This window comes from Leuresthes tenuis, unplaced genomic scaffold, assembly GCF_036924035.1.
Source record: "Leuresthes tenuis unplaced genomic scaffold, fLeuTen1.0.hap1 SCAF_22, whole genome shotgun sequence".
Lineage (NCBI taxonomy): Eukaryota > Metazoa > Chordata > Actinopteri > Atheriniformes > Atherinopsidae > Leuresthes > Leuresthes tenuis.
In genome coordinates this window covers 27,225,043-27,238,465 of record NW_027325376.1, presented here as the reverse complement: position 1 = coordinate 27,238,465, position 13,423 = coordinate 27,225,043, and the positions used below count along the sequence as shown (strand labels likewise).

The following is a 13,423-nucleotide window of genomic DNA, read 5'->3' as shown; positions in this document are numbered from 1 at the left end:
TTGCAGCCGAACACTTCCGCTCCACCTTTTAGTGTTCTATCACATCTTTTTTTTCACCGCATTTTATAGATTATTGTTGGAAATTCTCATACACTCTCATCCGAAGACCTCTCCTCCTGCTTTTGTTAATATATTTGAACTTTAGTTGGACATTCACACCTTCTTGCAGCTGAACCACCTCCGCTCCCTGTTTTGATCATGTATGGTCTGGCAATGCTACCTTTTCTTACCCGTTTGTGAGTAATTATGGCTGGACATTCACACCTACTTGCAGCCGAACACCACCTCTCTCGCTTTTGATGATGTATGGACCGGCATTCTTACCTTTTCTAACACATTTTTCAGCAATTATGGTCGGACATTCACACCTATTCAGAGCCGAACACCTCCGCTCCCGCATTTGATGGTGTATAGCAGTGGTTCTCAAACTTTTTCGTTCATTCTCCACTTTGGACAAGCGGGACTTTTCAAGCCCCACCTGGCCCCATCGTCCCAACACAATGCCAGTGAAATACGCCAAGCTGAACATTTTCAAGTAACATCATACTGTATCTAAATTCTAACTCAATAACATCAAGACAAGGTTGACAAGACAGGTGAGCAAGTAACCACAGCAAAGCTACAAGCTTAAAATGTTTCAATTTATTAAAGTAACATCAAGTAACATCATGTTGTATCTAAATTCTAACAACATCAAATAACCGCAAGTTCAAAAATAAAGAAAAAAAGTGCCACTTTGCAATCTGTTAAAAAAAGAAAAGAAGAGAAATACATTTGGCAAACAGGTGAACAAGTGAGCATATGATTGTTATCCCTGCATTAGTGGCTGCAGTGAGCCTGTTTTGCATTGCACATCTTTTCAAAGCGGGGTTGCAGGCTTGATACTGCCACTCTCAAGTCATGCTCAATGTTCAGCTGAGATCTGTATTTTGTCTTCAGTGAAGCAACAGCTGAAAAGCCCATCTCACAGAGATATGATGTTGCAAAGGGAAGCAGAATGCACGCAGCTCTCTGCCCGATGAGTGGATACTCCCTCTCCACTCCAAACCAGAATTCACTCAGAGTCTGAGCCTTAAACCTCAGTCTCAGGGTGAAGTCAGATGTCATCTCAATAAACTGGTCCTCCTCAGCAGAGCTAAAATCAGCAGGTGCTGCAGGCAGAATATATATTAAATGAGCTTACTTGTCATTGCATAATAAACACAAATCTGATTGCCAACATTCCATTCCAGTTAGTTGGTAGAAAACATCATAAATAAAATGTCAAAATACCAACCTGCTGCATTGAATGGATCCATAACCCAGGCATACTGAGCACTGTTGATTGGGAAGTATTTTTGAAACAATCCTCTCAGGGAAGAGATGTGCTGCTTAATACATGGGATCACTGTGGTGGCTCCAGAATCAGTGGTTTCAGCAACTTCACTCAGGTTCTCAAAGACATCTATGTTTGGCTGATCGAGGCGCCTGCCCCATACCTCGAGCTTTCGGGAGAATGCTGTGATCTTGTCTGCCAGGTGAGGTAGGTGCTTGTCTTTGCCTTGAAGCTGAAGATTTAATTCATTCAGCTTGCCAAACACATCGCTGAGGTAGGCCAGTTTAAGCAGAAATTGTTCATCACAGAACTTGCTTGCAGCCTCATACATGTGCTCCTCCTCCAAGAACATCCGAATCTCTGCCCTGAGCTCAAAGACGCGCGACAGCACTTTACCCCGGGAGAGCCACCTTGCTTCACTGTGAAACAGCACAGATGTGTGATCGGCTCCCATTTCCTCACAAAGTGCGGAGAACAGTCGTGCTTTCAGGGGTCGGATTTTGATAAAATTCACCACGCTCACAACTTCTGTCAAAACCTCATTTAGTTCAGGGCTGAGCTGTCTTGACGCGAGCGCTTCCCTGTGAATAACACAGTGCGCATCTGGCGCAACCCTCTTTATTAGCGCCTGCAGCCCTTTTCTTGACCCTGCCATGGTCTGTGCGCCATCAGAGAAAAAGCCCACACAGTTTTCCCATTTAAGATGGTGTTCTTTGAGGTAACTGTCCATGATCTTAAACAGCTCATCAGCTGTGGCTCTATTTTTTATGTATTTGCAAAAGAGCAACTCCTCGCACAGTGACTCGCAATTCACAAAGCGCACGTACGAGATGAACAGGCAGTCTTTATTGCTGTCAGTAGCTTCGTCCACTTGTAATGCAAAACGACTTTCTTTTAATTTTTCTATGAGTTGTTCCTCAAGATCACTTGAAATGTCCCCTATACGTCTCGCAATTGTGTCGTTTGACAGTGGGACAGCTTTTAATTTTGCTGCGCTTGTCTCGTCAAGCATAACTGACACCATGTCTAAAGCAGCGGGGAGAATGAGCTGCTCAGCAATTGTGTGTGGTTTTTTGCATTGTGCAATTCTGTATGCAACTCTATATGAAGCCATCTGTGCTTTACCGTTTACTGATGCAGCTTTTATCATGCGATTCTCCTGTTGACGGTATTCTGCGAGTTTTCTTTGAAAGAAATCAATGGGCTTATTGACGTGACTGGGGTGTGTGGTCTCTAGGTGTCTTCTTAATTTGTTGGGTCTCATGCTGTCTGCTGCTAGCGGTTTAAGACACAGAACACACATGGGTCTCTCCTCTGCCCCCACCGCCGTTGCCGTGAATCCAAGAGCAAGATATCCTTCATCATATTTCCTTTTTGGTTGGCTTTTTGGTTGATGAAGCCCGTCTGGTTTGTGTCTCTCTGCTGGCGCTGGTTCAACAACTTTTGTGGTCCGTGTCACAAATTTATCCATGTTGTTATTGCCTCCGCTCGTCTGCTATCCATCGGCGCGAAAGTTTCCCTCCCAAAAACGGCTTCTGTCCAATCCTACGTTAGCAACCGTAACTATGCACAAGAGTCCAGTCAAGCTTTCGGCAAATGTTGAGTTCCTTTCGTTTGAACTTCGCCAACATTTAATCTGGTGAATGTATCTTTCAAAAAGCTTATTGTAAAAAAAAATATAAAGATAGGCATAAAAGGGAAATATTTCCTCCCGTTTGGTGCGCCCCACCTGTCACGTCTCTATTCCCCACCAGTGGGGCGCGCCCCACACTTTGAGAACCGCGGGTGTATAGTAAGGCATTCTCACCTTTTCTCATCAGCTTTTTGCAAATTATGATCTGACATTCACACCTGCTTTTGATAATGTATGGTTTGTCATTCGCACCTTTTTTTACCCATTTTTCAGGAATTATGGGAGGACATTCACACCTTCTTGCAGCCGAACACCTCCTCTCCCGCTTATGATCATGTGCGGTTTGATATTCGAAAATTTTCTTTCATGTTTTCTAGCAATTATTGATGGACATTCAGACCTTCTTAAAGCTGAACACCTCCGCTCCCGCTTTTGATGGTGTATAGTCGGGCTTTCCAGCCTTTTCTTCCCCGGTTTTTACAAATTGTTGTTGGACATTCAGACCTTCTTGCAGCTGAACACCTCCGCTCCCTCTTTTGATGGTGTATGTTCGGGCATTCAAACCTTTTCTTACCCACTTTTTACAAACTATGGTCTGATATTCAAACCTTCTTGTAGCCGAACACATCCACTCCTGCTTTTGATGATGTATGGTTGGGCATTCAAACCTACTTGTTGCCCGCTTTTTACTATGGTCGGCCATTCACAGCTTCCTCTCCACCATACTTGTATGATGGGATGTTCACACCCACTTGCATCCACTTTTGTTGATATTTAGTCGGTCATTCGCACCTTACCCGCTTTTGGCAAACTATGGCCTTCTTGCAGCCAAACACCTCTGATCTCGCTTTTGATGATGTAAGGTTGGGCATTCAGACCTTGCTTCACCTGCTTTTCACCAAATATAGTCGGACATTCACACCTTCTTGCAGCCGAACACTTCCGCTCCACCTTTTAGTGTTCTATGGGGCATTCACACCTTTTTTTTCACCGCATTTTATAGATTACGGTTGGAAATTCTCACCAACTCTCCTCCCGCTTTTTTTAATATACAGTCAGGCATTCGAACCTTTTCTTACCCGCTTTTTACAAATTATGGTCGGACATTCACACCTACTTGCAGCCGAATATTTCCGCTCCACCTTTTAGTGATGTATGGTTGGCATTTGCACCTTTTCTTACCCTCTTTTTATACTGATTGCTGAAGATTAAGTTGTTCTTTCTCAAACTACAAAATATTTTTTATTGTTGAAACTTGATTTGAAGTGGATAAATAAAGAGGACAAACAGTTTTAAGTCAGGCTGATGGAAGGAATTAATTTTTTAGCAAAATCTGTACTTCGTCATATGTCGAGAGATGCTTATTGCTGAAGAAGTTCTTTCTCATTCTACATTCTCATTCTACAAAGTACAACGTTGTTTATCGTTGAAACTTGATTAGACATGAATAAATATGAAGGACAAAGCAGTCTTAACTTGGTTTAAGTTAAGGAATTCGTTTTATAGGAGAATCCGAATTCGTGCATAACTCGTAAAATAGAGCTTATTTTTGGATTCCTGAAGAATGAGTCTGGTTCTTTCTCATAATACAAAGTTTGTTGTTTATTGTTGAAACTTCATCAGAAGTGAAGAAATAAATGAATGCCTATCAACAAATGTGGGATCTAAACTCTAGTGCTTCCTCTAAAATAATTTCCATCCATCCATCATCTGCTGCTTATCCGGGGGTCGGGTCGCGGGGGCAGCAGCTTGAGTAGAGAAACCCAGACGTCTCTGTCCCCGGCCACTTCCTCCAGCTCTTCCGGGGGGACCCCGAGGCGTTCCCAGGCCAGCCGAGAGACATAGTCTCTCCAGCGTGTCCTGGGTCTTTCCCGGGGTCTCCTCCCAGTGGGACGTGCCCGGAACACCTCCCCAGGGAGGCGCCCAGGGGGCATCCTAACCAGATGCCCGAGCCACCTCATCTGACTCCTCTCAATGCGGAGGAGCAGCGGTTCTACTCCGAGCCCCTCCCGGATGACTGAGCTTCTCACCCTATCTCTAAGGGAGAGCCCAGACACCCTGCGGAGGAAATCCATTTCGGCCGCTTGTATTCGCGATCTTCTTCTTTCGGTCACTACCCACAACTCGTGACCATAGGTGAGGATGGGAACGTAGATTGACCAGTAAGTAGAGAGCTTTGCCTTCTGGCTCAGCTCCCTCTTCACAACGACGGGTCGGTGCAGAGCCCGCAACAATGCAGACGCCGCACCGATCCGCCCGTCAATCTCCCGCTCCATTCGTCCCTCACTCGTGAACAAGACCCCGAGATACTTGAACTCCTCCACTTGGGGAAGGATCTCATTCCCGACCCGGAGAGAGCATTCCACCCTTTTCTGGCTGAGAACCATAGTCTCGGATTTGGAGGTGCTGATTCTCATCCCAGCCGCTTCACACTCGGCTGCAAATCGCTCCAGTGAGAGCTGAAGGTCACGGCCTGACGACGCTAACAGAACCACATCATCTGCAAAAAGCAGAGACCCGATTCTGAGGTCGCCAAATCGGACACCCTCAACGCCCTGGCTGCGCCTAGAAATTCTGTCCATAAAAGTTAGGAACAGAATCGGTGACAAAGGGCAGCCCTGACGGAGTCCAACTCTCACCGGAAACGTATCCGACTTACTGCCGGCAATGCGGACCAAACTCTGGCACCGGTCATACAGAGACCGAACGGCCCCTATCAAGGGGTCCGGCACTCCATATTCCCGGAGCACCCCCCACAGGACTCCACGAGGGACACGGTCGAACGCTTTCTCCAAGTCCACAAAACACATGTAGACTGGTTGGGCGAACTCCCATGCACCCTCCAGGATCCTGCCGAGGGTATAGAGCTGGTCCACTGTTCCACGGCCAGGACGAAAGCCACACTGCATCTCCTGAATCCGAGGCTCGATTATCCGACGGATCCTCCTCTCCAATACCCCCGAATAGACCTTACCAGGGAGGCTGAGGTGTGTGATACCCCTATAGTTGGAACACACCCTCCGGTCCCCCTTTTTAAAGAGGGGGACCACCACCCCAATCTGCCAGTCCAGAGGCACTGTCCCCGATGTCCATGCGATGCTGCAGAGGCGTGTCAGCCAAGACAGCCCTACAACATCCAGAGCCTTGAGAAACTCAGGACGGACCTCATCCACCCCCGGGGCCTTGCCACCGAGGAGCTTTTTGACCACCTCGGCAACCTCAGCCCCAGAAATGGGAGGCCCCGTCTCCGAGCTCTCTGACTCTGCCTCTTCCGAGCACGTGTTGGTAGGATTGAGGAGTTCCTCGAAGTACTCCCCCCACCGACTCACAACATCCCTAGTTGAGGTCAGCAAAGCCCCGTCCCCACTGTAAACAGTGTTGACTGTGAGCCGCTTCCCCCCCCTGAGACGCCGGATGGTGGACCAGAATCTCTTCGAGGCCGTCCGGAAATCGTTCTCCATGGTCTCACCGAACTCCTCCCAGGCCCGAGTTTTTGCCTCAGCAACCGCCGAAGCCGCGGCCCGTCTGGCCTGTCGGTACCTATCAGCTGCTTCCAGGGTCCCACTGGCCAAAAAGGCCCGATAGGACTCCTTCTTCAGCTTGACGGCTTCCCTCACCACTGGTGTCCACCAGCAGGTTCGAGGGTTGCCGCCACGACAGGCACCGACCACCTTACGGCCACAACTCTGATCAGCTGCCTCGGCAATGGAGTCACGGAACATGGCCCATTCGGACTCAATGTCCCCCACCTCCCCCGGGATATGGTTGAAGCTCTGCCGGAGGTGGGAGTTAAAGCTCCTTCTGACGGGGGATTCTGACAAACGCTCCCAGCAGACCCTCACAATACGTTTGGGCCTGCCAGGTCTGATCGGCATCCTCCCCCACCAGCGGAGCCAACTCACCACCAGGTGGTGATCAGTTGACAGCTCCGCCCCTCTCTTCACCCGAGTGTCCAGGACATACGGCCGCAAGTCCGATGATACAACCACAAAGTCGATCATCGAACTGCGGCCAAGGGTGTCCTGGTGCCAAGTGCACATATGGACACCCTTATGTCTGAACATGGTGTTCGTTATGGACAGTCCATGACCAGCACAGAAGTCCAACAACATAACACCACTCTGGTTCAGATCGGGGGGGCCGTTCCTCTCAATCACACCCCTCCAGGTCTCACTGTCATTGCCCACGTGAGCATTGAAGTCCCCCAGCAGAACGAGGGAGTCTCCGGTAGGAGCATTCTCCAGTGCCTCCCCCAGAGACTCCAAAAAGGGTGGGTACTCTGAACTGCTGTTTGGCGCATAGGCACAAACAACAGTCAGGACTCGTCCCCCCACCCGAAGGCGGAGGGAGGCTACCCTCTCGTTCACTGGGGTAAACCCCAATGTACTGGCACACAGCCAGGGGGCAATAAGTATGCCCACACCTGCTCTGCGCCTCTCACCACGGGCAACTCCAGAGTGGAAGAGAGTCCAACCCCTCTCAAGAGGACTGGTTCCAGAGCCCGAGCCGTGCGTCGAGGTGAGTCCGACTATATCTAGCCGGAACCGCTCAGCCTCGCGCACCAGCTCCGGCTCCTTCCCCAACAGAGAGGTGACATTCTAAAATAATTTCCTTTCTCAATTCAGAAATTTGTGTGTGTAAGTCACAACACCCGTGACACCAAAACGGCTTTCTTTTCTCTCTTTTCTCTACACTCTACACTGTGAGCACACACACCAAATCAGAAAGGCTTTTTTCTCTCTTTTCTACATTATGGACTGGGGGGACACAAAACCGAGTAAAAGACAAGGCAACCATCGAATAGGGCCCGATTGTTCCTACTTGGTCAGCCGAGGAGCAAGGGGGGGGAGAAAGCGTCTCAATCAAGCAAAGCTCACCATGGGGAAGGTGGCTATGCCAACTAGCCTGATGCCCTGCTCCCGCAGTGACGGATAATCGTACTCTGGTTTCTCCTCATAACGTACAACTCTTTCGCCTTTTATTAAAGACTTCCGTGGAGAGCAGCACTAATGAGTTGTTTCTATTTTTGGCAGGCTTTACCTGCGGGTGAAGCCCTTTCTGTCTGTGCAAAAAAAATCTTGTTACTGTGCAGAGTGACTTCTCTGAGTAGAGTCGCCTTACCTGTTGCGACTGTGCTGATGTTTGAAGCTGGAGTGCAAAGGTGTTGCTTGAATGGTGCTTGCTGGAGCGTGCGGGAGTGCAAAGTTATACCATTTAAAAGGGCTGAAGAGTGCTCATTGCAGCGGGTGGGCCATAGTAAAAAGCGGTTGAGAAAAGGTGCGAATGTCAAACAATACATGATCAAAATAGGGAGCGGAGGTGTTTGGCCGCGACAAGGTGTGAATGTCCACCCATAATTAATGAAAAGCGGGCAACGAGTAGGTTCGAATGCCCAACCATACATCATCAAAAGCAGGAGTGGATGTGTTCGGCTACAAGAAGGTGTGAATGTCCGACCACAGTTGGTAAAAAGCGGGTAAGAAAAGGTTAAAATACCCGACTGTACACAATCAATAGCGGGAGCGGAGTTATTCGGCTACTAAAAGGTGTGAAAGTCCGACCATGGTTTGTAAAAAGCGGGTAAGAAAAGGTTCGAATGCCCGACAATGTATGATCAAAAGAGGGAGCAGAGGTTTTCGGTTGAAAGAAGGTCTGAATGTCCAACCATAATTTGTAAAAACTGGGGAAGAAAACGCTCGAAAGCCCGACTATACACCATCAACAGCTGGAGCGGAGGTGTTCAGCTGCAAGGTCTGAATGTCCATCAATAATTGCTAGAAAACATGAAAGAGAATTTTCGAATATCAAACCAAACATGATCATAAGCGGGAGAGGAGGTGTTCAGCTGCAAGAAGGTGTGAATGTCCACCCATAATTCCTGAAAAATCGGTAAAAAAAGGGTGCGAATGCCCAACCATACATCATCAAAAGCGGAAGCGGAGGTGTTCGGCTTCAAGAAGACATGAACGTCCAACCAAAGTTGGTAAAAAGCAGTTAAGAAAAGGTTTGAATATCTAACCAAACATAATCAAAAGCGGGAGCAGAGCTTTTCGACTGCAAGTAGGTGTGAATGTCAGATCATAATTTGCAAAAAGCTGATGAGAAAGGGTGAGAATGCCCGACTATACACAATCAAATGCGGGAGCGGAGTTGTTCGGCTGTGAGTAGGTGTAAATCTCCGACCATAATTGCTGAAAAATGTGTTAGAAAAGGTAAGAATGCCGGTCCATACATCATCAAAAGCAGGAGAGGTGGTGTTCGGCTGCAAGTAGGTGTGAATGTGCGACTAAAGTTTATAACAAGCGTGTAAGACAAGATACTATTGCCAGACCATACATGATCAAAACAGGGAGCGGAGGTGGTTCGGCTGCAAGAAGGTGTGAATGTGCGACTAAAGTTTATAAGAAGCGGGTAAGACAAGGTGCGAATGCCCGACAATGTATGATCAAAAGAGGGAGCGGAGGTTTTCGGCTGCAAGGTCTGAATGTCCAACCATAATTTGTAAAAACCAGGGAAGAAGAGGCTCGAAAGCCCGACTATACACCATCAAAAGCGGGAGCGGAGGTGTTCAGCTGCAAGTAGGTGTGAATGTCAGATCATAATTTGCAAAAAGCTGATGAGAAAGGGTGAGAATGCCCGACTGTACACCATCAAATTTGGGAGCGGAGGTGTTCGAAAGTGAGTAAGTGTGAATGTCCGACCATAATTGCTGAAAAATGTGTTAGAAAAGTAAGAATGCAGGACAATTCATCACTCAAAAGCGGGAGAGGTGTTTGGCTGCAAGAACCAGTGAATGTCCAGCCATAATTACTCACAAACGGGTAAGAAAAGGTAGTATTGCCAGACCATACATGATCGAAACATGGAGCGGAGGTGGTTCAGCTGCAAGGTGTGAATGTCTGACTATAGTTTGTAAAAAGCAGGTAAGACAAGGTGCGAATGCCCGACAATGTATGATCAAAAGCGGGAGCGGAGTTGTTCAGCTGCAAGAAGGTCTGAATGTCCAACCATAATTGCTAGAAAACATGAAAGAAAATTTTCGAAAATCAAACCGCACATGATCATAAGTGGGAGAGGAGGTGTTCAGCTGCAAGAAGGTGTGAATGTCCACCCATAATTCTTGAAAAATGGGTAAAAAAAAGGTGCGAATGCCCAACCATACATCATCATAAGCAGGAGTGGATATGTTCGGCTACAAGAAGGTGTGAACGTCCAACCAAAGTTTTTTAAAAAGCAGTTAAGAAAAGGTTCGAATATCCAACCAAACATAATCAAAAGTGGGAACAGAGCTGTTCGACTTCAAGTAGGTGTGAATGTCAGATCATAATTTGCAAAAAAGCTGATGAGAAAGGATGAGAATGCCCGACTATACACCATCAAATGCGGGAGCGGAGTTGTTCGGCTGTGAGTAGGTGTGAATCTCCAATCATAATTGCTGAAAAATGTGTTAGAAAAGGTAAGAATGGCAGTCCATACATCATCAAAAGCGAGAGAGGTGGTGTTCGGTTGCAAGTAGGTGTGAATGTCCAGCCATAATTACTCACAAACAGGTAAGAAAAGGTAGTATTGCCAGACCATACATGATCAAAACAGGGAGCGGAGTTGGTTCAGCTGCAAGAAAGAGTAAATGTCTGCCTAAAGTTCAAATATATTCACAATAGCGGTAGGAGAGGTCTTCGGATGAGAGTGGTTGAGAATTTCCAACCATAATCTATAAAATGCGGTGAAAAAAAAGGTGTGATAGAACACTAAAAGGTGGAGCGGAAGTGTTCGGCTGCAAGAAGGTGTGAATGTCCGACTATATTTGGTGAAAAGCAGGTGAAGCAAGGTCTGAATGCCCAACCTCACATCATCAAAAGCTAGATCAGAGGTGTTTGGCTGCAAGAAGGCCATAGTTTGCCAAAAGCGGGTAAGGTGCGAATGACCGACTAAATATCAACAAAAGTGGGGGCGGAGGTCTTCGGATGCAAGTGGGTGTGAATATCCCACCATACAAGAATGGTGGAGAGGAAGCTGTGAATGGCCGACCATAGTAAAAAGCGGGTGAGAAAAGGTGCGAATGTCAAACCATACATGATCAAAACAGGGAGCGGAGGTGTTTTGCTGCGACAAGTTGTGAGTATCCACCCATAATATATGAAAAGCGGGCAACAAGTAGGTTCGACTGCCCAGCCATACATCATCAAAAGCAGGAGTGGATGTGTTCGGCTACAAGAAGGTTTGAATGTCTGACCATAGTTTATAAATGTGGGTAAGAAAAGGTTCGAATGCCCGAACATACACCATCAAAGGAGGGGGCGGAGGTGTTCCGCTGTAAGAAGGTGTGAATGTCCGACCATAGTTGGTAGAAAGCGGGTAAGAAAACGTTAAAATACCCGACTGTACACAATCAATAGCGGGAGCGGAGTTGTTCGGCTACTAACAGGTGTGAAAGTCCGACCATGGTTTGTAAAAAGCGAGTAAGAAAAGGTGCGAATGCCCGACAATGTATGATCAAAAGCGGAAGCGGAGGTGTTCGGCTGGAAGAAGGTGTGAACGTCAGATCATAATTTGAAAAAAACTGATGAGAAAGGGTGAGAATGCCCGACTATAAACCATCAAATGCAGGAGCGGAGTTGTTCGGCTGTGAGTAGGTGTGAATCTCCGACCATAATTGCTGAAAAATGTGTTAGAAAAGGTAAGAATGCCGGTCCATACATCTGGCTGCAAAAAGGTGTGAATGTTCGACTAAAGTTTGTAAAAAGCTGGTAAGACAAGGTGCGAATGCCTGACAATGTATGATCAAAAGCAGGAGCGGAGGTGTTCAGCTGCAAGAAGGTCTAAATGTCCATCAATAATTGCTAGAAAACATGAAAGAAAATTTTCCAAAATCAAACCGCACATGATGATAAGTGGGAGAGGAGGTTTTCAGCTGCAAGAAGGTGTGAATGTCCACCTATAATTCCTGAAAAATGTGTAAAAAAAAGGTGCGAATGCCCAACCATACATCATCAAAAGTAGGAGTGGATGTGTTCGGCTACAAGAAGGTGTGAACGTCCAACCAAAGTTTGTAAAAAGTAGTTAAGAAAAGGTTCGAATATCCAGCCAAACTGTTTGACTGCAAGTAGGTGTGAATGTCAGATCATAATTTGCAAAAAGCTGATGAGAAAAGGTGAGAATGCCTGACTATACACCATCAAATGCGGGAGCGGAGTTGTTCGGCTGTGCGTAGGTGTGAATCTCCAACCATAATTGCTGAAAAATGTGTTAGAAAAGGTAAGAAATCCGGTCCATACATCATCAAAAGCGAGAGAGGTGGTGTTCGGCTGCAAGTAGGTGTGAATGTCCAGCCATACAAGTATGTTGGAGAGGAAGCTGTGAATAGCCGACCATAGTTTGCAAAAAGCGGGTGAGAAAAGGTGCGAATGTCCAGCCATACATGATCAAAACAGGGAGCGGAGGTGTTTGGCTGCGACAAGGTGTGAATGTCCACCCATAATTAATGAAAAGCGGGCAACAAGTAGGTTCGAATGCCCAACCATACATCATCAAAAGCAGGAGTGGATGTGTTCGGCTACAAGAAGGTTTGAATGTCCCAGCATAGATTGTAAAAAGCGGGTAAGAAAAGGTTTGAATGCCCGAACATACACCATCAAAAGAGGAAACGGAGGTGTTCCGCTGTAAGAAGGTGTGAATAGCCGACCATAGTTGGTAAAAAAGCGGGTAAGAAAAGGTTAAAATACCCGAATGTACACAATCAATAGCGGGAGCGGATGTGTTCGGCTACAAGAAGGTGTGAAACTCACACAATGGTTTGTAAAAAGCGGGTAAGAAAAGGTGCGAATGCCCTACAATGTATGATCAAAAGAGGGAGCGGAGGTTTTCGGCTACAAGAAGGTGTGAAAGTCCACCCATGGTTTGTAAAAAGCGGGTAACAAAAGATTCGAATGCCCGACTATACACCATCAAAAACGGGAGCGGAGGTGTTCAGCTACAAGAAGGTGTGAAAGTCCACCCATGGTTTGTAAAAAGCGGGTAAGAAAAGGTTCGAATGCCCGAATATACACCATCAAAAGCGGAAGCGGAGATGTTCGGCTGCAAGAAGGTGTTAACGTCCAACCAAAGTTTGTAAAAAGCAGGGAAAAGCGATAAAAAGCTTTTCGTGAGTTCATGCATTTTATTTTGCTTATAAAATGCATTCCTTCACTCAAACTATGTTAAAACTTATTTGTCCTTCATATTAACCATGTCTAGAAAGATTTAAACAAAAAAACAACGTAGTACTTTGCAGTAAAAGAAAGAGCAAATCTAAAGTTTCAGGAATCCGAGTATAAGCTTGCTTTCATGAGTTCTGCAAGATTTCGGATTTTGCTGTGAAATTAATTGCTTTGCTCAAACCAAGTTAAAACTGCTTTGTCCTTCCATATTTATCAATATCGAGATAGAGGAGTGGATGTGTTCGGCTACAAGAAGGTTTGAATGTCCGAGCATAGTTT

The 13,423-nt window shown here is 46.5% G+C and overlaps 1 protein-coding gene and 1 non-coding gene across 2 annotated transcripts; one reads left to right on the top strand and one right to left on the bottom strand.

The window, feature by feature from the left end:
* Positions 1 to 819: 819 nt before the first annotated feature.
* Positions 820 to 2,786, bottom strand: LOC140281731 (zinc finger BED domain-containing protein 5-like). Its single transcript, XM_072376220.1, has 2 exons — positions 1,277 to 2,786; positions 820 to 1,151 (listed from the first exon to the last, which is right to left on the bottom strand). The coding sequence occupies exons 1-2, from the start codon at positions 2,784 to 2,786 to the stop codon at positions 820 to 822; spliced, it is 1,842 nt and encodes a 613-aa protein (XP_072232321.1).
* A 5,099-nt stretch (positions 2,787 to 7,885) lies between these two features.
* On the top strand, positions 7,886 to 8,000 carry LOC140282434 (U5 spliceosomal RNA). Its single transcript, XR_011909870.1, has one exon. It is a non-coding gene; the product is annotated as a U5 spliceosomal RNA (small nuclear RNA).
* Positions 8,001 to 13,423: the final 5,423 nt, after the last annotated feature.

Coding starts and splice junctions, on each gene's coding strand:
- LOC140281731 (XM_072376220.1), bottom strand. CDS start 2,786: ATGGATAAATTTGTGACACGGACCACAAAAGTTGTTGAACCAGCGCCA. Junction 1,152..1,276: donor GGATCCATTCAATGCAGCAG/GTTGGTATTTTG, acceptor TTCTGCCTGCAG/CACCTGCTGATTTTAGCTCT.